This window comes from Drosophila montana, unplaced genomic scaffold (genome assembly GCF_035044405.1).
Source record: "Drosophila montana isolate Dmon_TW-CO22-7 unplaced genomic scaffold, ASM3504440v1 contig_896_1, whole genome shotgun sequence".
Taxonomy (NCBI): Eukaryota; Metazoa; Arthropoda; class Insecta; order Diptera; family Drosophilidae; genus Drosophila; species Drosophila montana.
In genome coordinates this window covers 587,060-607,870 of record NW_026999182.1, presented here as the reverse complement: position 1 = coordinate 607,870, position 20,811 = coordinate 587,060, and the positions used below count along the sequence as shown (strand labels likewise).

The following is a 20,811-nucleotide window of genomic DNA, read 5'->3' as shown; positions in this document are numbered from 1 at the left end:
ATGGGTGATGGTGCTGGAGGGAGGGGGGGTTTACCACAGCATTCTTTAGCTGCACGATGCCGTGGCGTCCGAAGGGTGCTGCAGGCCGCAACAGACAATGAAGCCACATAAACCCACCGAAGCTAACCAATCCAAAGAAACTGCAATGCATTCTCCTTCGTCTTTCAAGAATGCCTTCTGTGGCTTTTTTTTTTTGGTTGTTGCAGCTGCTGCATTTTTTTAATGAACATGTAGTTGTTTTTGTTGAAACAATTGCTTAGCATATCGGGGAAAAATTAAGTTTAAGCTCGCTGATTTTAAATGCATCTGATGGGCGGACAGCCTTAGATACGCTCAGCTTATTTAAATAGCACAAAGCAAATTTCCAAGAAATTACCAGCATCAGCAGACACAATAAAAAAGGATATTCCCATAAAGACAATTGTAGCAATTGACGGGGATTATAGCAGAGAATAGCAAGTATTGTATTTACTCAGATGCGAAAAATTGGGAGTAAAGCTGGATAAAAGTCTTGAATATTGTCACAACAGTATTTGGAGAGTTCGCTTAGCATATGAAATACAAACTTAAGGAATAAACTATGTCTCATTTATATAAGTTAGATCCTTATTCAGTTTACGAATATTCGGGACACCAAGAATGTAAGATGTTATTTTCTTTTCTTTTAAATACATATGTTTGTTTACTAAGAATATAATCCTTTTATTTCAAATATTTAAATATAGCAACTAATATATTTAGTATGCTTGATTTAATAACATATATGGCATGCTCATAAATTTAAGTTAACAAGAATTATATTTTTTTTTTAATTTTTAGACAAACTTGAGATAGTTTATTTACTAATCAAGAAAATATCATAGGCTTTGTTTCGATATTGTATTTAAATTTATTTTTGACTATTTATATCGGCCAGCTAAGAGGTTTCATCTTGAGGTTTTGGGGTTAAAACAAAAATATCTCAAATATTACTTTTAATATACAAGTTGCAAAAGACTTAAACAGTAAATTCAAAAGTTTTCGGACAATGTTCTTCCTTGAGCGTTGTGTATGTTGCTTAATCAAAGTTAAAGTTTAAACCCACTTTTTGCACTTGGCTGCAACAAATTGTTAGCACACCAATAACAGAACTCCTACATTTCCTTCTAACTTTTGCCTGCCAAACAGCCGCAACTGCATATCGTGGTCTTAAACTATACTTATTTAGCAACATTTATCCGTCCAGCTCCGGCACCCTTTCCCTACCGCTGCAGTCTGCTGCGTGTTTCCCAGCAGTTTCCCGAAAACCCTGCAGACAGACAAACACAGAAAAGTTTCGAAGCGACTGCGGCTGGCCCCAAGACGCTGCCACGTCGTTGGTTGGCTTTAGAGCAAAACCAAGGAAACTGCTAAATATTTGAAAAGTTCTGCAGAGCTGAACTGAGGTTCCTGCAAAAATGTCAACTAGTGTAAAACTTGCGGTAAATTGCTCAGGGCGTGGTCGCAAAGCCAAATATTGCCAGGTACATATATAAGCGACAGCCAAATAAGTACACACTTAAAACAAAAAATTGCTCATACGCCACGTTGGCAGCACACAAACGCTGTAGCCAAATTATTCATGAGCCGCTGGCGGCTTAGAAGCTTTTTAATATGAATAGCGGAATATCCGGGGAGGGTATAAAGATGATATAATCGTTGCCAACAATAATTGGGTGCATGCCTGGCTTTTCGGCAAACTGAGAGACACATAATTAAATTCAATTATTTATGTCCCTGTCAGAGCCGGCGCAGATACCAAACTGCGATTCAACATTTGGGACATCAGGACTTACGAGCTGTCCGCAAATGCTTAAAGCGGCTTACAGTTTGTTTGTTTGTTGACCAAATAATTGCGCCATTTTCTGGCTTGCCAACTGACTGTCACTTGTCTGTACCCAGTAACCCACCGATTCGCGCCTCTCTGCCCGGCCGCCCATTTGCCAGTTGATTAGCATAATCAACCAGCAAAATTAGTCGAGCGCATTTACATACTCGTATGCAGAATAGTTCTGTTCACCCACACTCACACATATTCATACGTATATCTAGCTGAAAATTCAGCTCTTCATATAAATTACAAACTCAATTTGCAGCACATGCCTCATCAGTTATATGCAAATTGCTGAAAAACTCTCAAATATGAAAAACTCATCAAAAATAATAATAATAAACAGCACAAATTAATTGCACGTAAAGCCCAAATAAGTAAATATATATATTTGTGTACATTTTATTATCATATCAAAACACACACCAACAGTTTTCAATTCGTGCCAATTTCCCTGCAAAGCTTTTCAGTCGCTGCCACAAAAAAATTGAAAAAAAAAAAGAAAACAACATGTGTACACACTATGCGAATCGATTTTAAGTTCAAAATAAATATTTGAATTCACAATCTGATTTAAAGGGCTCAAATTAAAAATAAATCCCAGAAACTGGTCAAAAGAATTTAATTAAACCGATACGAAACTCATAATAGTGGAACGAAAATGATACTTTTAATTAACTTAATTCTATGCTGAATGTTTTTATATTTCTTTCAATTACAAAAATGTTTAATTATATTTAATTTTTCTAGCTTAAGTTTCTAGCGAATAATAATAAAATGAAGCGTGTGCGGTATATGTAGTTATTTTTAGTTAGGGTGAATTTTGCATATGCATTTAAACAAATATTTGTACGGTTTAATTAAAATTTGCGCTGGGCGCTTTTCCGCTTCATTTTCCCCGTATTTAAACCCAATCGCTTACTATTTGATTTGTGAATATTTTTGCGCAACTTATGGCACGTTCAATTTCAATTGGAAGCGATTTAAACTAATGTCTATTTAAAATTCTTGCCACGCTTGAAAGGACATGCTCAGGTGAGTTGAGAGCCGACGAGGTGTGGCAGTGCGGAGCAGCTGCAGCTGTGACAATGTCTGGCCGTCTAGACGTGCTTCTGAGCGTCGTCATGTGGCTCGATTGCCATTTTTTGGCTGACTTCAATAAATTTCGAGAGACACGTGAGGCCAAATGCGGTTGCCACAGTTGTTGCCAGCACTCGCCACATTTTGTACAAAATGTAATGGAATTCAATTAAGAGCGAAATGTATAAATTTTATTTTGGCTCGCGGTTTTCGGTTCGGCCGTTGACCACAAAAACTACCAGAGCCAAAAAGAAAAGAAATGCCAAACGCAAAATGCAAGCCAACAACAAAAACAACAATAAATCTGCCATTTTGGCTGGCTATTGTTTATTTGTTACGCACATTCAAGTGCTGCGAATGGAGGACGTGGGCGTGTCTGTGGGCCATTGGGACGGGCAACGCAAACAATTTAATAATGGGAAATAGTATGAAAATTAATACAAAAGGACGCAAGCGGCAAGTGCGGTCGCTGCCTTCTGCTTCACTCGCTTAATATGGGTTACATCAGGAGGATGGAAAGATGTTCAGCATGCTGATGAAGCAGATGATGATGACAATCATTATGTTGATGCAGAGAAAAACACAACTACGCTTAGCCTGCGGGTTAGGGAAACTCAAGCGGCTCTTAAGTTTTTTTTTTCTTTAAATTTCTTCAAAATTGTAACAACTGCGACCTGACATTTGTGCAGAGGTGAGGAGTGTGGAGAGCTTGTGTGGGACAAAGAAAACTTTGAAAGCCTTAAAAGTTTACAAAAAATATTCTTAAAGATGTGTTTTCTTAACACAAAAATATAGTTAACAAAATATTAATATAATTATATTTTTTGCATGTTATTTATTTATTATAAATTTTAAATATATTTTGTAAATTTAATCAACAGCTTTGAGATAAATATTATTCGATTCTTATTTTCTTCAATTTATACGTAATAAGGAAGACACTTAAATAGATTTTATATTAACAAAATTATTTTGCTTCCATTAAGAATGATTTTTAAAAGAAGCTAAATGGAAATTATGGTGTTTAAAATCTTATTATTATGATATTAAATTGTATTATATTTCTAAAGTTCCTATATCAAACTTATGTACAAATATTGTGTAATCATATTTGAAGTGTGAAATTAAATTCTCTTCAATTATTAACCACATCTAAAACTAATTTAATCAAGATATTAATGTCTCTACTTACAGCAACGCAACAATCAGAGAACAGCAAGGCGGTTTCAAGAAACATCCCAACGAACTCAACAGACATCTAACTACTTATATGTAATATAAAGCTATCAAAATACGCAGAAAAAATACTGATTAAACTTATAGTACAGCAGCACTAACGACAGCAACAGTACCAACAAGAACAGCAACAGCAACAATTGCTGGCAGAAGCCGTGAGCACAAAACATTTATTAAGCTGACCGCAAATAGCGCTTTATTAAGCATACGCTACGTTAGCCGGCAGCCGGGGCAGAGAAGCGGTCGGACAAGCGCACATCAAATTAGTAATCAAGCATCACAAAAGCAACGCCGAGGGGTACGCTGTATACGGTTCACGGCGTAAGCCTTAGCTCACCCGGGGTCTGCTGCCTGGCAGCTCAATGCGAGGCAGACGAAACTAATAAGACGACGACTTTATTTTTATTGAAATTATGATTAATGACAGGAATATTGCACGACGGCGAAGAGCAATCAGCGCGTTTTAAGCATAGCCACGAATTAAGGGCGAAAGCCCATGACTATGATGATGCTGACAATGATGGTCATCAAGTTAATGATAATGCTGCGGTCAGGGCGCGATTTCTGACGCGTATGTCGAGCCATGTACAACAGAGCCATGGAGAAGACATCGCAGTTAACGATGAACTTAATCAAAGACAGTTTAGTGGGTGACAAAGCTGTTGCCGCTGTTGATTGCCAGCGCGCGAACAACTACTACAACAACAACAGCAATTAAAATAAACTATTGCTCATACGACGCGTTGTACAACGGACTAACTAATTTAAAAGCAAGTGAAAGTAAGAGCTCGAAAGAAAGTATTTCGATTTAGTTCTTGAAAATTTGATGGCTTCGCCTGGGCAGCATTGCGCCGCAGCAGCCGCAGCCCGTAGACGACGCCATCAGCAACCACAGCCGAGCCACAATATCAGCAACAACAGCAACAAACTGATATCCATAGCCACACTGACGCTGCTCATACTCTGCCTGAGCAGCTGCATCGCCTACGCAACCGCAGCAGCGACAACTACGACGGTACAGCCAGCGACTCGGAGCAGCAGCACGGAAATCGGTAACCTGGGCGAGGATTTCAACAGCAGCAGCGCCTTTTTGGGCGCCATTGCAGCTGCTGCTGCCGGAACGGTGAACAGCAGCCCCATTACCATTGTCAGCTATCAGGGCATCACGAGCAGCACACCAAATGGCAGCAGCAGCACGCTGGTGTCCATGTCCGATACGCCGCTGCTGCTAGATGATCTGGCCACGGGTGAGGAGTTTGAACTGCCGCCGCTGCAGTCGGTCATTGTGAGCATTGTCCTGCTAATTGTTATACTGGGCACCGTGGTAGGCAATGTTCTCGTCTGCATTGCCGTTTGCATGGTGCGCAAGCTACGACGACCCTGCAATTATTTGCTCGTATCGTTGGCGTTATCCGATCTCTGTGTGGCGCTGCTCGTAATGCCCATGGCCCTGCTCTATGAGGTCCTGGAGCGCTGGAGCTTCGGCACTCTGCTTTGCGACATTTGGGTATCGTTCGATGTTCTCTGCTGCACCGCCTCCATACTGAATCTGTGCGCCATCTCCGTGGATCGTTATCTAGCGATTACCAAGCCCCTCGAGTATGGCGTGAAGCGCACACCACGTCGCATGATGCTCTGCGTGGGCATCGTTTGGCTGGCGGCCGCCTGCATCTCGTTGCCCCCACTGCTGATACTGGGCAACGAGCACGAGGATGAGGATGGCCAGCCCATATGCACGGTGTGCCAGAACTTTGCATATCAGATCTATGCTACGCTGGGCTCCTTCTACATACCCCTCTCAGTCATGCTCTTTGTATACTATCAGATCTTCAGAGCCGCACGACGCATTGTGCTGGAGGAGAAGCGGGCCCAGACGCATCTGCAGCAGGCAATGAATGGCACCGGCTCACCGCAAACGGCCACAGCGCCCGCATTGGGCCACACTGAGCTGGGCAGTGGTAATGGCGCTGGTCATGGACATCGGCACAGCAGCGTGGGCAACACCTCGCTCACCTACTCCACCTGCGGCGGCTTGAGCACCAGCGGCGGCGGCGGCGGTGGCGGAGGGGGCGGCGGCATTGTGGGCATTCCTCATGGCCATCATGGTAGCGGCGGCGGCGTAAGCGGCTCCACTGGGCTGCTAGGGTCGCCGCATCATAAGAAGCTGCGCTTTCAGCTGGCCAAAGAGAAGAAGGCGTCCACGACACTGGGCATTATTATGTCCGCTTTTACCATCTGCTGGCTGCCATTCTTCATACTGGCGCTGATCCGGCCGTTTGAGACGATGCATGTGCCAGCGTCGCTCTCCTCGCTCTTTCTCTGGCTGGGATATGCCAATTCGCTTCTGAATCCGATTATCTATGCTACTCTGAATCGTGATTTTCGCAAGCCCTTCCAGGAGATACTCTACTTCCGGTGCTCCAGCCTGAACACCATGATGCGAGAGAATTACTATCAGGATCAATATGGTGAGCCGCCCTCCCAGCGGGTCATGCTAGGCGATGAACGGCATGGAGCGCGCGAGAGCTTCCTGTGAAGTCAATGGATCCCTGTATGCTTGGCTCCTTAAATTTCTATAACTGTTTGTGTATATGTGTTGTTCTCTAAACGAATAGGCCAAAACTAAATAGTGTCTACTGCTTGGCAAGGATTGGTAACGATAGAAACCTCACCCCCCCTCACCCCCACGTCCCTTCCACACACATACATACACAGAAACACACCCATCCATATATACTATGTATGAGTGTAACTGTTTACCTATGAGTATTTTTTGTATGAACGCAAACCCATAAGTACGATATATGATAAATGATAAATGATGATTGATAAATGATATATGTAGATGACTCCTCTAAATGTAACTGAACGTTGTAATTTTTAAATGTAACGCTAAGCAATTAAGTGGGCTGAAAGCAACAACCACACACTACATACACCCACCCAACCATTCACAACCAAAGCAACAAATGCACACGAACGCATAACAGAGCTGTAAGCCTATCGATGTTATCGATATCTGCTTCTAAAGTTTTCTCACACTGAAAACCAAATTAAAAATCGTAAAAGTATTTGATATGGCTTGGACATTGCTTAATAAGTCTATCGATTATAATCGAAGCTATCGATAGTTTTGCAGCGGAAAGACACTTAAACACTCACATAACAAGACGGTTGTACCACTGTTAACCCAGAACAGGTTTTCACACGGTTCCTTTTTATGTTGTTATTTCCAAAATGAAAAGCCGATTACAATCACAATCGATATCGAATCTATTGAGCCCACAGCGAGCGTAGTTTATTTGCGATACTCAAAACTGAGCCAAATTTAAATTTAATTAAGCACACTTAAGATATTGTGTCAGCTATATAATATTAAATATAAGACACGAGTTATATAACAATATATAGTATACCATATCGTCATGCATGACAAAATGTGGTCTATTAACTGTCGAACTGTAAATAGGTAAGTGCTATACCAAAGAGTAAAATATATATAAATATATGTATTTGCATATGTGTGTGCTGCTCCCAACTGTCTCAGAATGTATATTTAGTATGCTCTTGTAGCTAAAGCTCAATACTAAATCATATTTAAATGTATGTATTTATTAAAAACTTTCTGCATTATTTTTTAAAGTATTAATTGTGTTTGTTTTTTTTTTTGTTTTTTTGTATAAAAGTCACGCCTCTCTGTGATACCAAACCTTAAGCATTAACTTTTATGTTTAGATCAACTGCATTATAATATTAAATACTTATAATACTAACTAATTACTGCTAGTATATACGAGTACGACCTACACATATAGATACTATATGCTATATATATATACAAATATCTAGTCTGGTTAAGTCTTTTAGGTGTGCGTGTTTTTATTGTACGTATGTCTACGTTAAACATATGATATTCAAACAAAAATTGAGTTACATGTGTGTAATGTATATGTAATTTAATTTTGAAGAAATGGAGGATAAGAAAAATACAAAATTACCAAAAAAATAATTCCTCCACAAAGAAAGAAGTACACAAACACTCACACACATCCTAAATACAATGAAAAGAGCATTATAAACTAAGCGCATCTAATGCTAAAGTTCAGTAAAGAATTGAGAAAATAAGTTTAAAAATAAATAATAAAACTATATGAAACTCTTTCGAGTAAAGCTTACAAAACTGTTAAACTGCATTTGAATTTGTTTTCCACAGCTGCAAGTGCAAACTATACACAAAATAAAAAGCGAAAATGCATAGAAAAACAAATAAATAGTGAGAAAAATTAAAGCATCAAATTAAAGGCAACCATATAAATGTAATTCCAACAGATTTTGTTATTTATTTAGTTTGGCTTGTGCAACAAATTAGCTGCATATCATATATAACTTTTTAAAACTTTTCCAACTTGCATGCAAATTGTGCATTAGAGGGCAAAATATGTAGTCGCATTACAAGCTAACAGATTATTCCGGAGAATTTTCAAAGTTAGTTCAACGGACCAATTAACCCTAATTTGGTAAACTTTTTTTATATTTAGCTACTTATCTACATATCCAAAATAGCTGAAGATTATAAAAAAATTAAAAGAGCAAACCAAATAGAATGAGCTCAAACTGTTTCATTTTTTTATTGAGAACTATGAGCCACCAATTTTATTTTCACTGCGGGAATAATCTCTTATAAAACCTAAAAATACCATATTGCAATTATTGAGCTGTTAATTGTTACCTGGATTATTAACTATGTAGTGTAACGCTATTTTTTTTTAACTTGAATGCCACGTGTTATTGACAGATTAATCCCATTTTTAAATCTTAAATGGGGAATATCATGTAGAAAGAAAGGCTAGCTTTGCAATAGCGAAGTTAAATGAATGTGAAAATATCTTGGCTGAAGATTATATATTTCGGTTCTATTAAAAATAAGTAAAGGGGATAGTTTGTTTACATTCTTAACTTAGAGTAAAGAAAACTGGTTAAATTTCGACTGACCTTTTCTTTGTTATAGAGCTATGTATATTGGTAATTTGATTTTAATTTAACATGGATTGATCAGATATCTTTTAAGAAATAAGTTTTGTTTTACTAAGCTCCATTTATGGAATTAATACATGCACTTTTATTTTAATTATTTTTGATGATTTTTGTATGATTTATGAAATATGATTATGGTTTAGGAAAATTTCCGCCTAGCTGTAAATTATGTACCTGCAACAAATTTAATAGATTTTTTAGTTTTTAAGAGAGATCTCAAGACCGACAAATTATGTAATTGTATTGTTTTGTTTTTGTTTTTTATTTATTTTTTTAAGCTTTTTTAACAAACAATGTAGCTCATATTAAGCGTTTTCGCTTTATTTTATATTTCTTTTATTATAATATTTTATATTATACTAGCGGGTATTGCCCGGCCTTAACCGTGGACAGTTTTGTGCTACACATTTTAGATATACACGCCCGTGGAAAATTGAAACCTACCCAATTCTATTTAAAAATATGATTTAAGTGCATCGAATAAAGAACCAAGCATTGGAATCAACGACATTAGAAGAATAAACTTTCGTTAATTAAAGCTTTGACCCGCATTAGCCGCCCAAGAACATATCAAAAAAATTCTCACAAAGATCTTTAAAAGTGTTAAATAAGTTTGATGCGAATCGAACAAAATTTAAAACTTAGGCCAACAAATTTTTAATATGCATTTTTCACCTCGGTAGCTTGGATTTTGTGAAAAATGTGAAACAAGTCTCAAATGATTTTTCGTATATGTGGTGGAATTTCCCGAAACCCAGCCTTAAAGCGCACCTTCATCACATAAGGTAACTACAGTGAAAATTTCAGCTCCTACCTCTTACGGTTTGGACTGATCACCAATCAGTCAGTCAGTCAGTCGGGACAAACAGTTTTATATATAGAGATTCCTGTATATTTTATTTGTCTTGCTAAACATCGTCCAGAAATATTGTCTATAACATGACAGCTATAGTATATATATACACGCCTTATTAAATGGACAAAGTTTAAGATGTGGACTTTTCTCTTTCTCAACACGAATGTGTATATTAATAATGATACCAGAAGGACATTTTTTCATGCATTTAACACCTTCTGGCCAAATTGAAATACCCTTATCTAGAGTATGACATTGCACAAGCTGAATGCAACATTTTATGCTAAATGCTAAAAAATGCGGGATGCAGATTACGGAATGCAGCTGCTGCCATGTGTCAGGAACAGTGCTGCAAAATGTCAACTAAAGGCACGGCTTAACGGGCTGTGAGGACTAACAAAAAAATGGGAAATATATATATACATACTATATATCTCTATATTTATGCAGTGCTTATTTGTTAGTCAGGCTGACAAGTTGAGCAAACGTGTGAAATGCGCGGAAACGGAAGTAAAACCAAGGAAACATGGTGAAAAATATCAAACAGAAAATAGCAAAAAGCATGAAAACAACAACAAACAGCAGCTGGGTCGGAAAGGCACGACGCGCGTGGCATGCAAATGCATGTATCTACGTTTTTGTGTGTATTTAAGTGTGTCTGTGCAAAATTTGAGACATAGTTTTAGTTAGACAAAAACTAAAGCAGTAGCAGAAGGACCTGCCACTTGGCTGGCCATCAAGTGAGTGTGTGTGTGTGTGTGTGTGTTATGGGCGTGCATTGCGCCGTAGGTGGAGCCGCACTCTAAAAGGGTATGACAATGACAAAGTGATCTTCCGGCGCCAACGACTAGCTGCCGACTGTTGTTGCTGCTGCTTGCTGATAAATGATGATTTTACGCCCGCTCGTTGCCCAGCCCCAGCCATGTTACAATGCCACTTTATGAGCTACGCCGTCTGGAGACAGAATGGCGGCGATGCCAAGGACAAGCAGCGCAGCGCAGCGCGGCGCATCGCAACCCGCCACCCGCATCAGCCGCATCATTCCATGGCGTATGTGTGTTCTATTTGCTCTGTTCCCTGTTTTTCGGCTACTTCACCCTGCAGCTAAGTGGATTTTATATTCAAATAGCAGTGCGCGGGGCTATTCAAGAAAAAAAAAAAATCCCTGAAAAAATGAGCTGACGATTGCAGCGAAATTACCGTTGCTGCTGTTTCTATCGTACCGTATCGTATTATCGTATTATGAGCACTTGAGACATTTTTTTTTATTATTTCGCTTCTTTTTTTTTGACACTAATGCGACGTTTATGAAACATTCGCAGCAGCGATTCATTGTCAAATGATTGCAAAAAGAGCGAGAGGGAGAGGAAAAGGGAGAAAGCGAGTGAGAGAAATGAAAAACAGTTTGGCAATTTGGAAAAATACGCTTATGAAAATGTCTGCAATTGTCAGCGTTCCCCAAGGAGCACACAAAGTGCTAACAACTATTGAACCATAAATCAGTAGAAACGTTCGGAAATGTTTGGAATATAAAAAATACACACACTCATACACAAACTACGAGCGTGGGCAAACTGCCAGAGCAGTCAAGCAAAATAATACAAAATAAGAAGAAGAATACAAGAGCCAAGTAAGAGTGCAGCAGTCAATACAAGTCGATAAAGATATACCCTGGCTTAATGCAAGAAAGTGACTGATAACATGTTCGATAATCGATAGTGTGTTCGAACAAATTGGCAGCACTTTGAAGTGAAAATTACCTAAAACGAGATGAGCTCGAATTTCAGCATTAGAGCTGGCACCACTTCCGCCCTCCACTCAATCCCACAATCCCATATATATTTTGGGTCAAAGCTCTTACGTTTCATCTTAAATTCAATAAATATAAGAGCAGCAATATACTTATGTCAACTGCCATTTGAAATAAATAGATACATATATATTTTTTATATTTAATAACTCAGTGAAGAAAATAGGTATTATCTATATGGGTATGAAATTTAATCAATTATTATTTTTATTTGTCGGGACATTTGAAAGGATATTACAGTAAGCCTGCAGTAATTGGTGGGTTGTCTTAAATAAAAAGGATCTGTACCATATTATACAGTAGCTATTGCTAAGCTAATTTTAAATCTCATTTTGTTCAACTTGAGTAAAACTTTAAATTGTTGCATATACAATTCCCCCGTTTTGACAGCTGCTCTTTGATATATAGTATTTCCAGCCAAGAGATGTTCATAATTACAAGCCCTTATCCAATAAGTCGAGCTAGATAGACTTTAGTGTCAATCACAAAATATTCTGAAACGAAATGTTGGCATTTGAACATGTAACTAAATATTCTGTATACGTAGCGCGTGCCACAACAATGCCACAAAATGTATGCAACGTCAAATGAAAAGCTGAGTAACAGAATCATGAGTTCACACACATACACTCACATACACAAATATATTCAAAAACAAATTATATTTGAAGTGCCGAAAACTTTATTTCAACAGCGTCTGAAATCTGTGGTAGCTACCTGCCACAACCCGCTCGCCGCGCGTCTGTCAAAATATTTCATTTAATGCGCTGTCAACCCACGGGGCTTGCGTCACCCAAAAATGAAGAGGAAAAAAAACAGTGAAATATCTGAGAATTTGTACAAAATTAAGTTGATTAAATGGACTTAGCAGCGCGATTACACGCAAGCCTGCATGAGAGCAGCCTAAAGAAGCGAAACGCTGGGTGGGCGGGCTGTGATACGCTTTGCGTGTTGTTTGGGCTTGCGAGTATTCTTTTCATGGACAAAATCCCAACAGCGCAACAACAGAGAGACAGGAGAAAAAAAGGAAGGAAAAATGTAAAAGAAAATAACATATTTTTCATTTCGTTCCCTTCATATCGCTCTAGCCATTGGCAGGCGGACGGCCAAGTGAGCAACGAGCCGAAACTTTGACCATTGAAATCTCTGTCCCATGGGAGCGCTGGGCCTCAGAGCCATTAAATGGCGCATGATTAACGCTTTGCTCTACAAGACAATTGATAAAGAATAGAACAGCAGCTGCCTGACCAACGAAGAAGAAGCAGAGGAAGATACTTTAATCCGCCGGCTCAGCCGGGAGTCGAAAACAAAAGTCTATGCAGCTCTCAAAGTGCTTCACTAAAAGGCAAACTAACTTTCTAATGAAGCTTGTAACAGATAGCGAGATTAATGTTTGCTCGTAAATCTATATGAACTACAATCCGTTATACCAGAAAAACAAAATTTTTATAGCTACAACTATATCAATATATATATATAATATATACAGCTGTTTGTACTGACTGCCCTGCTGATTAATAGACCACATAAGCTAGGAAGCTAAAATTTGTACAGTCTTAACCTCCTATGACGTAAGTGAAGATTAAGACTTTGCCATTGTTGTGCAGTAAGGCTTTAGTAAAATCAATGTGTAGCTTGGTCCATTTTCATTCGATCGGCTGCGGGCTCATTTTAAGAGATCTTTGTGAAAATTTATTGGGTACATGTTTCAAGTTATACAAAGCACACAAGCCCTAGCCTCTTTGCAGCATGTTTATTAGTATAATAGAATTATTTTAAAAATAATGTTAGGGTGTTTTAAATTCCGTTATATACAAGTTGCGCCTTCTCTTTCACTTGACAATTAAGCGGTGACGGAAACGGAAACTAACGAGCAGCCATGGAAAAAGAGCATTTAATGCAGCGTTTACATTGTTTTTGCGCCCTCGTGTTGCTTTTTCCCGTTGTTCATTTTGTTGGTGGCGGCTTTGGCATTGTTTTTAGCCAGCTCACAAAATATGCTGCGGGTTTCGTTCTGCCTCCCACTCCATATAGTTTTTTCTTTGTGCTGCTGCAAGCGTGCAGAATGATTAATGTGGCCCGGCAAAAAACAGAGGCATTAATGGGTGGTCAGTGGAATGCGCTTCAGTCGGGCGGCTACCATTCCAGCTACATTTTTTACGTGCTGACTTTACGCCGGACCGCGAGGACTTCAAAAACTCTAGCAAATTGCGGCACTTAGCGTGTACGCCCCAAAAATGTATGAGATGCCTGCACGTTCAGTGCAACAATCAGCAAAACGGAGACACCGAAATTAATGCACGCAGAGAGAGGGAGAGAGGAGAGAGGAGAGAGGAGAGAGTGTACAACACGGCGTATGATTAATCTGTTGTATTACACAATCTAATGGGCAGCTCGTGCCGCACTTGAAGTGAGCTGTCAGTGACGCAGCTCAAGCTGTAGCCGAGACAACTTGGCCAACTTAATTTAAAGGCTACCAGCTCCAGTTGCTGGCTTAAATCTTTATTAATATGCATAAAGCAATAGCTCGTCCTGTTCGTCAGCGAGCACCATGAAAAATGGTCGCCATTAGGGCCAGCAAATTTGCTGCCTTGTAGCAGCAGCAACAACAGCGACTGCATTGATTTTGCAGCACGTGGCTGCGGCTGTGGCTGCGTCTGCGAACACAAATTTACCCCAACCACATTCCATTTATGTTAATGATTTGGGCATTGCGAACCGCATTAGAATTTCATGTTGCCAGCAAATTGAGGCGCATCTCCGTGAATGAGCAACCATAAATTGCGCCCTGATTGACACGACTCGATTTGGTTGCCCCGAAATGAGGTTGAATGTTATGATAAATTAATGCGCAAGTCTGAAATTTGCCCGTGGTTCGTCCCAAGATCGTCTAGTCTGAAATTATAAAATTATGCGGAGCTTGCAAGACGTGTGCTTATTAGGCATGAAGTCATCTACGACCCCATAAGACAAATTTATTTTGAATCAGCATCAATGAATGCTTAATCTCAGAGTACTATAATTCAGTAGTTTCTTGAAGTTTACAGTAAGCAGATCAATTTTCTATTCAAATATTAATATTATCCCCGTTTTCCAAATTCGTAAGAAACAGACTAGAACCGCATTTTGATTTGATTATTCATTGATTATACTCCAAATTCAAAAATACCTTGTTTTGATTATAAAAATTAGTTCAGTTCAGCTGAAACACTTTTAAACAATAGGAAATCATAAATATATATACAAAAAAAAACTTCCCAACACTGTCACCCGAAAAACGAAATGTTTAAGAAAGTCTGTTGAGCATTTATTAGGCTGGCCTCGGACGTTACCACACAGCATGGATTTGCGTTACAATGTGGGCCGAGTGCACACCGCATTTACACGCGAATCACGGCACCATCATCAACACGACCACCATCAGGGGCCAGGAAGCCCGGGATCAACAGAAGCAGGAAATGCCGAAACGGTGGAAACACGGTCCGGCCAGGGATGTGGGCATGGAGGGCACGGCGGCTCCATGATCTTTCATTGTAGCGACAGGGAGACGATACTTTTCCAGTTCTGGACCACAGATTCCACGACATCGATTGTGCTCTCCTGCCTGGTCGTCTTTATTATGGCTATTCTATACGAGGCGCTGAAATGCTATCGTGAGTGGCTGAAAAAGTGCGGCAAGAAGCGTCAGGAGGGCGGTGATAATCGTACCCCCTCAAGAATGCAACAATTCAACACTCCCATTTCCGAGCCGGCTTTAGCTTTACCAATGCCCGAGCTTCCTGTGGCACCGGAAAATCCGCGTGCCGGCCCAGCAGCGCCCTGGCTATCGCCCATGCATTGGTATCAAACGTTGTTGCATATGATCCAGGTGACCATTTCGTTTTTGCTGATGCTCATCTTTATGACATTCAACGTCTGGCTCTGCATAGCCGTTGTCCTCGGCGCCGGAGTCGGCTATTATATATTTTTCGCACGCAGCGAGAATGTTTCCGATCACTGCAATTGAGCTAACACTCTGTTCGCCTCTCCTGTGCCCCTCTGTGTGTTGTCTGTGCTTTGTGCTAATGTATTTTTCTAATTAAACCATGTAATAAAAATATCAGAACAAAAGCGGCTGCCAGCCGCCCGGCCTAATTGTTCATGTTTATGACTCATAAAACAATGACTGCAGCTACCAAGAGAAAAAAACAACAGTAAAAACAACATCTGCAAAATTGGACAAAAAGCCTGGCCTAGTGGCCAAAGGGGCGTATACGCAATCTACGGTAAACAAAAGGACGCGGCACTGAAAGACACCGGCCACTTCCTGTTATCCTGCTAATTACATAAGTAGAGCCCGAGCAGCATCTGTTTCTTTGCTCTCGCAGTGGCAGTGTATAGCCGAATTCGTTAAATTTATAAGCGCATTATCTTTGTTTTTGTGCGGTGTATCTGTAGCTTTATGGCCGTTTTACGAGCACGCCCACATATATACATATACATATATATAATGTTTATATATATTTGCCTGCTCAGGTAAGTAGAACAAGCGTTTATTCTGTTTGTGTCTGGCGTTTTCATAATGCCGCAATTATGAGGGTGATAAACCTTTGGCCTGGTTTACTTGCGCTCTTCCAGTGGCCATTTATCGGCATTGACCAACATTCAATTAATATTTTAATAAGCTGCCTTTATGCCATTTGCCAAGCGGATAACGCAATTTGGCTTTAATACGCCACGCTGCACATGAAAGCATCATCGACTGTAATCTCCGCAACAATCGCAGTCGGAACGCAACTCAAACTGAGCCAATTCAGCTTTAATAATTTAAACACATGTGTGCGGAGACTCGTATTTATATGACTGCCTGTGTGTGCGTGCAGGCCGTAAAACTTGACCCATGCAACTGGCCGTGCAGCGCCCGGAGCCAAAACGGAAGCGGAAATGCGTTCATGCATAGCAATTTGACTCGTCATCGAGGACGGCTGACGGGCATCGTCCTTATCGAGCCAGACTAATGAGCCCACACGTACGCATACAGCTCCATAAGACGATTATGAACCATTGCGATAGTGAATTATGACTGTTTAATGAATGCGACACAAGACTCTGTTTTGCGAGAGCGTAGTAAACTATATCCGCAGGCTGAGCTTGTAAGTAATTATGTTCTGTTTAAGGATGGAAACGCTGTTCCTAACGTGAATATTGCCTAACTTGCATGCACACTCGGTAGTCCTCTTATTAATGTTCAACTTTTTAACAAAAGAAATTGCACTCTAAGACCGCGTTTTCTTTATAATTTTCTCGGATGAGTAAGAAGAAAACGGATGAAACTTTTTGGTTTCCATTAGATCGCCTTCAAACTCGTTTTCAAGCATCTTTGCGAAAGTTCAATTGAGACGTGTTTTACACCTTTCGCAAAAACTATTGAACGGAGAAAGAGCAAGGTCAATTTTGATCGATTTTTAGGCGTCAAGCCAACTTTTAATACCTGGCCACAACATTGATACCAACCTTTGGTTCTTAACTTAATGGACTCCAAACTAATTTTTAAATATGTAGGTGAAGTGTGTCCTGAAACGTGTAGTTTAGGATAGTAACTTAAAACGTCCACGGGCCGGAAATAGGTTGACAATTAATGTCTAATAATAATAGCCAAATGTAAGGAAAATATAACCCATAAAACTTATTCGTGTAGTAACATTGAGAATTCATTTTGCAAAACATTACCGGATGGCACACAGCAAACTTGGTATCATGGAGACGTAAGATGTTAAATAATATTCCCTCAAAAAAAGATCACCTTTCAAAATAAAGTCTTGCGATTGGGTATAAACACACTTTTTTATTATATATTTAAGTCCATTGCATAACGATCGGGCTGTAAACACAGAATTTATTCAGGAATGCATTTATTAAAGGATGGCGTTAAGGAAAGACGAAGCGAAAAATGGGCAGCTAGCAGCGTGCATGTGTGTATTTGTGCATGCGGGTATAGAAAGAAGAATACTCCCTAGTCGGGCACTCCCGAAGAGAGCACACTTTCTCTTGAGGCTGCTAATAAAATTAGAAAGTATGTAATGTTAAAAACCCATGGGCTGAGTTTGAATCTTGGTTAAATTAAATCAAACAGTAGGCATATATATGGCATTTATATATTACTAAGCAAATAATACGTAGTCCCCCTTTAAAATTTATATTCATATTTCTTCAGTTAATTTGGAGTTTTATTTGGGTTTATTAAATACAATAACATATTAAATTAATTTGGATTTTTGTTTATCTTGGCCCCTTCGCATTTAACTCCTGCTCCGTTTAATAATAGGCGTGGTATTATAGAACTGCACATCGTTAAAGTGGGCGGGCATGTAGGCGTAAAATGTGGCACTGGTTTGTGTACTTTGGTGGGCCTCCATGGCCGCATGAAATACTCGACCCATCTCCAAGAAGGATACCACAAAGTGTTTTGTATATTGGTCCCAAAATTTCTTTAAATTGGGACGATTCTCATTGTGGGGCACAAAGCCCCCGGCTGTAACCTTGGATTTCAATGGCTCTCGGCTTGGAATCCGCACAATGTCATGGGTCAAGATAGTTGCCAGATTATCCATGAGGAGTTGGGCCTCACTGAAGCTGCGCCTGCGATCCGCTTGGCTATAGCGTTTACCATAGCGTGATCGGATCCATTCGAGAAGCATTGGCACGCAATGCACATCTGGCAGGGTAGGCAGTACGAAGCGTCGATCCGCGGCCACACGCTGCAGCCCTATGCGGAGCATATCCTTCATGAGCACCAGATCATCCGCATCGTAGAACTCTTGACCAAAGTTAAGGCGCTTTCCCGGCTCACTGACTTCTGCTTCTGCCTGCGACTTCGCGTATACGTCCTGAAATAGGTCGGTGCCCTCCTTGAAGATGCGCTTGACTGTGCGATTCACAAGCGCATCTATTGAGCCACACTCACGACCATTCAACACCGCATTTAGGTAGTTCACATCATTGCCCAGAGCTTTAATAAACTCTACCTTCAGTCGCAACTCCTGGTCGTCCAGCAGTCGGTCCTGGTAGGGTGCAAAAAGCTTCTGATAGTCGAACCTGTAGAGCTGAGCATCCAGGCCCAGCTCAAAGTAATTGCTCTGAGTGGTACACTGACATGGAGAAGGCTCCTGAGCCTTGTCCTCCTCCATGTTAGTGTCCCTCAGTTGCAGGCTGGATCGTTCGCTCTGGCTGAGATCTTGCTTATCCGGCAATCTTGCATCCCCATCGTAAACTCGAAAGCTAGGCTCATGCTGATGCTTCTTTAATTCAACTACCTTCGGGCTGTTGTCCCGGCAGGTGGGCGGCAAGATTACACTGGTGTCGGACATATTGAAACCCACATCGGAATCACATCTACAGCTGTCGTCCTTATCCACCCAATCGGCTTCGTTTTTGCCAAGGTATATAAAGCCTGGATCATTCGGATCTTCAATTAGCTTCTTTCTATTCGAACCAAGGCCCGCTCTAATGGCCATTTCATGGAACTGCGCCCGATACCGTTCCGTCATGCGATCCAGGTCGTCCAGTGTGCGCTGGCGATTGAGCTCTCGCTGCCGGTGGCCAACATTTAGGAATTGTTCGTAACGCTCCTTTTTAATCCTCAACAGATTCAAGTGCAGCGACTGCTCCATTTCGCTGATCAGCTTTTGGTGCGGGTAAATGGGCTTCAACTGGCTTGCATCCAGCTGGGACGAGGGCAGGTTGGACAAAATCTGGTCCATCTCGTTATTAAGCACAGATCTGGCGACGCGTTCTTCATCGCTGAAGTTCAAGTCACCAAACCAACGTGACAAGATGGTGTAATGAACCAAATTAGGGATCACAGTGGGAAAACGAGCCGGTCGTTTCGATACCTGGGTTATTAAGCGCTGCTGGCGGGGATTAGGCAGCACTGGCTGCTGAAAATAGGGTAACTTGTAGACTGATTTAGGATGCTGCTGCAACAGCTCCTTGGCCTGTTCCTTCATGGGCTTAATCCTCAGACTGGGTTTAAGCCTGTAACGACGGTCGACGGCCTGGGCACGTTTCTGTCGCACTGCAGGCGAGTCATGCGGCAGCGGCAGCACACGGTCCAGCTCGTGCAGCGTCGGAAATAGATCTAGCCAAAATATGGCGGACATTATGATTTGCTCGTTGAACTCATATATGACTTCTTGATTCTTCGACTTGTAGAACATTTCCATGAGGAACCACAGAAAAGCCACATCGTTGCCCCGGCTCATCTTCAAGAGTAGACGCAGGCCGCTCCTAGCCGGCCGCGGACGCACGCCCAAGTGACACAGCTGATGATGTGCCCGATGGGCGCTACCCTGCAAAATATCGTCGGCCAAGGCGCGCTTCAACCCATGCGCAGCAGCCAACTGGTTATCGGAGAGTCCACGATACCACAACGGCTGCAGGCTTTTCTTCATAGCGTTCTGTCCGATGCGATCACGAATAAGTCGATGGATGTGCAGCACTTGCTGCATGGTTTGCGGATCATCCGTTAACACCATTTCGCTTAGATGCCAATTCAATATCACTCAACCAGTTAAACCTTAAAAGGAATCTAATTCAAAAAACAGAAATTTAATGTGCTGTCACAATTGATCAAAATGAAATAACAAACTGTATACGTACCAGGTCGGATCCTATTGGCAATGCCCTGTAGCAGGGTAGAAAACTTTGCAACGCCATAGAAGAGCACTAAATCAGGCATGTACGTGATAAAAATCTATTTAAGATTTTCATTTCTATTTCAATATATTCATGACAAGATATGTCTAGGATTTGGAATAGAGTTATGCAAGGAAAAATGTAGACAGGAAGCGTCTACCTTTTAAATTTATTGCTTAATTAGGAATTACTATTTGAAAAGATAAATATCAGATACTTGGGAGAAGATCTAATACTCTTAAATATAGCAAGCTGGAGCTAAAAGGAATATGA

At 40.6% G+C, this 20,811-nt stretch overlaps 3 protein-coding genes across 5 annotated transcripts in view; 2 read left to right on the top strand and 1 right to left on the bottom strand.

The window, feature by feature from the left end:
- 5-HT7 (5-hydroxytryptamine receptor 7) overlaps positions 1-7,785 on the top strand; it is a 70,210-nt gene extending 62,425 nt beyond the window's left edge. For all 3 annotated transcript variants that reach the window (XM_064699228.1, XM_064699231.1, XM_064699230.1), the window contains one exon: positions 4,124-7,785. In XM_064699228.1, coding sequence (XP_064555298.1) covers positions 4,992-6,701 — 1,710 coding nt within the window. In that variant the 5' untranslated portion in view covers positions 4,124-4,991 and the 3' untranslated portion in view covers positions 6,702-7,785. The remainder of the gene's footprint in view (positions 1-4,123) is intronic.
- Positions 7,786-14,949: 7,164 nt separating this feature from the next.
- On the top strand, positions 14,950-15,999 carry Ctr1C (Copper transporter 1C). The gene has a single exon (XM_064699199.1). It carries the CDS (start codon positions 15,206-15,208, stop codon positions 15,869-15,871), a length of 666 nt encoding a protein of 221 aa, XP_064555269.1. The 5' UTR covers positions 14,950-15,205; the 3' UTR covers positions 15,872-15,999.
- Positions 16,000-18,037: 2,038 nt separating this feature from the next.
- LOC135440198 (uncharacterized) lies at positions 18,038-20,485 on the bottom strand. The gene has a single exon (XM_064699241.1). It carries the CDS (start codon positions 20,376-20,378, stop codon positions 18,144-18,146), a length of 2,235 nt encoding a protein of 744 aa, XP_064555311.1. The 5' UTR covers positions 20,379-20,485; the 3' UTR covers positions 18,038-18,143.
- Between the last annotated feature and the right edge of the window lie 326 nt (positions 20,486-20,811).

Excerpts from the sequence above, each read along its gene's own strand:
- LOC135440198 (XM_064699241.1), bottom strand. The coding sequence starts at position 20,378 with ATGGTGTTAACGGATGATCCGCAAACCATGCAGCAAGTGCTGCACATC.
- Ctr1C (XM_064699199.1), top strand. The coding sequence starts at position 15,206 with ATGGATTTGCGTTACAATGTGGGCCGAGTGCACACCGCATTTACACGC.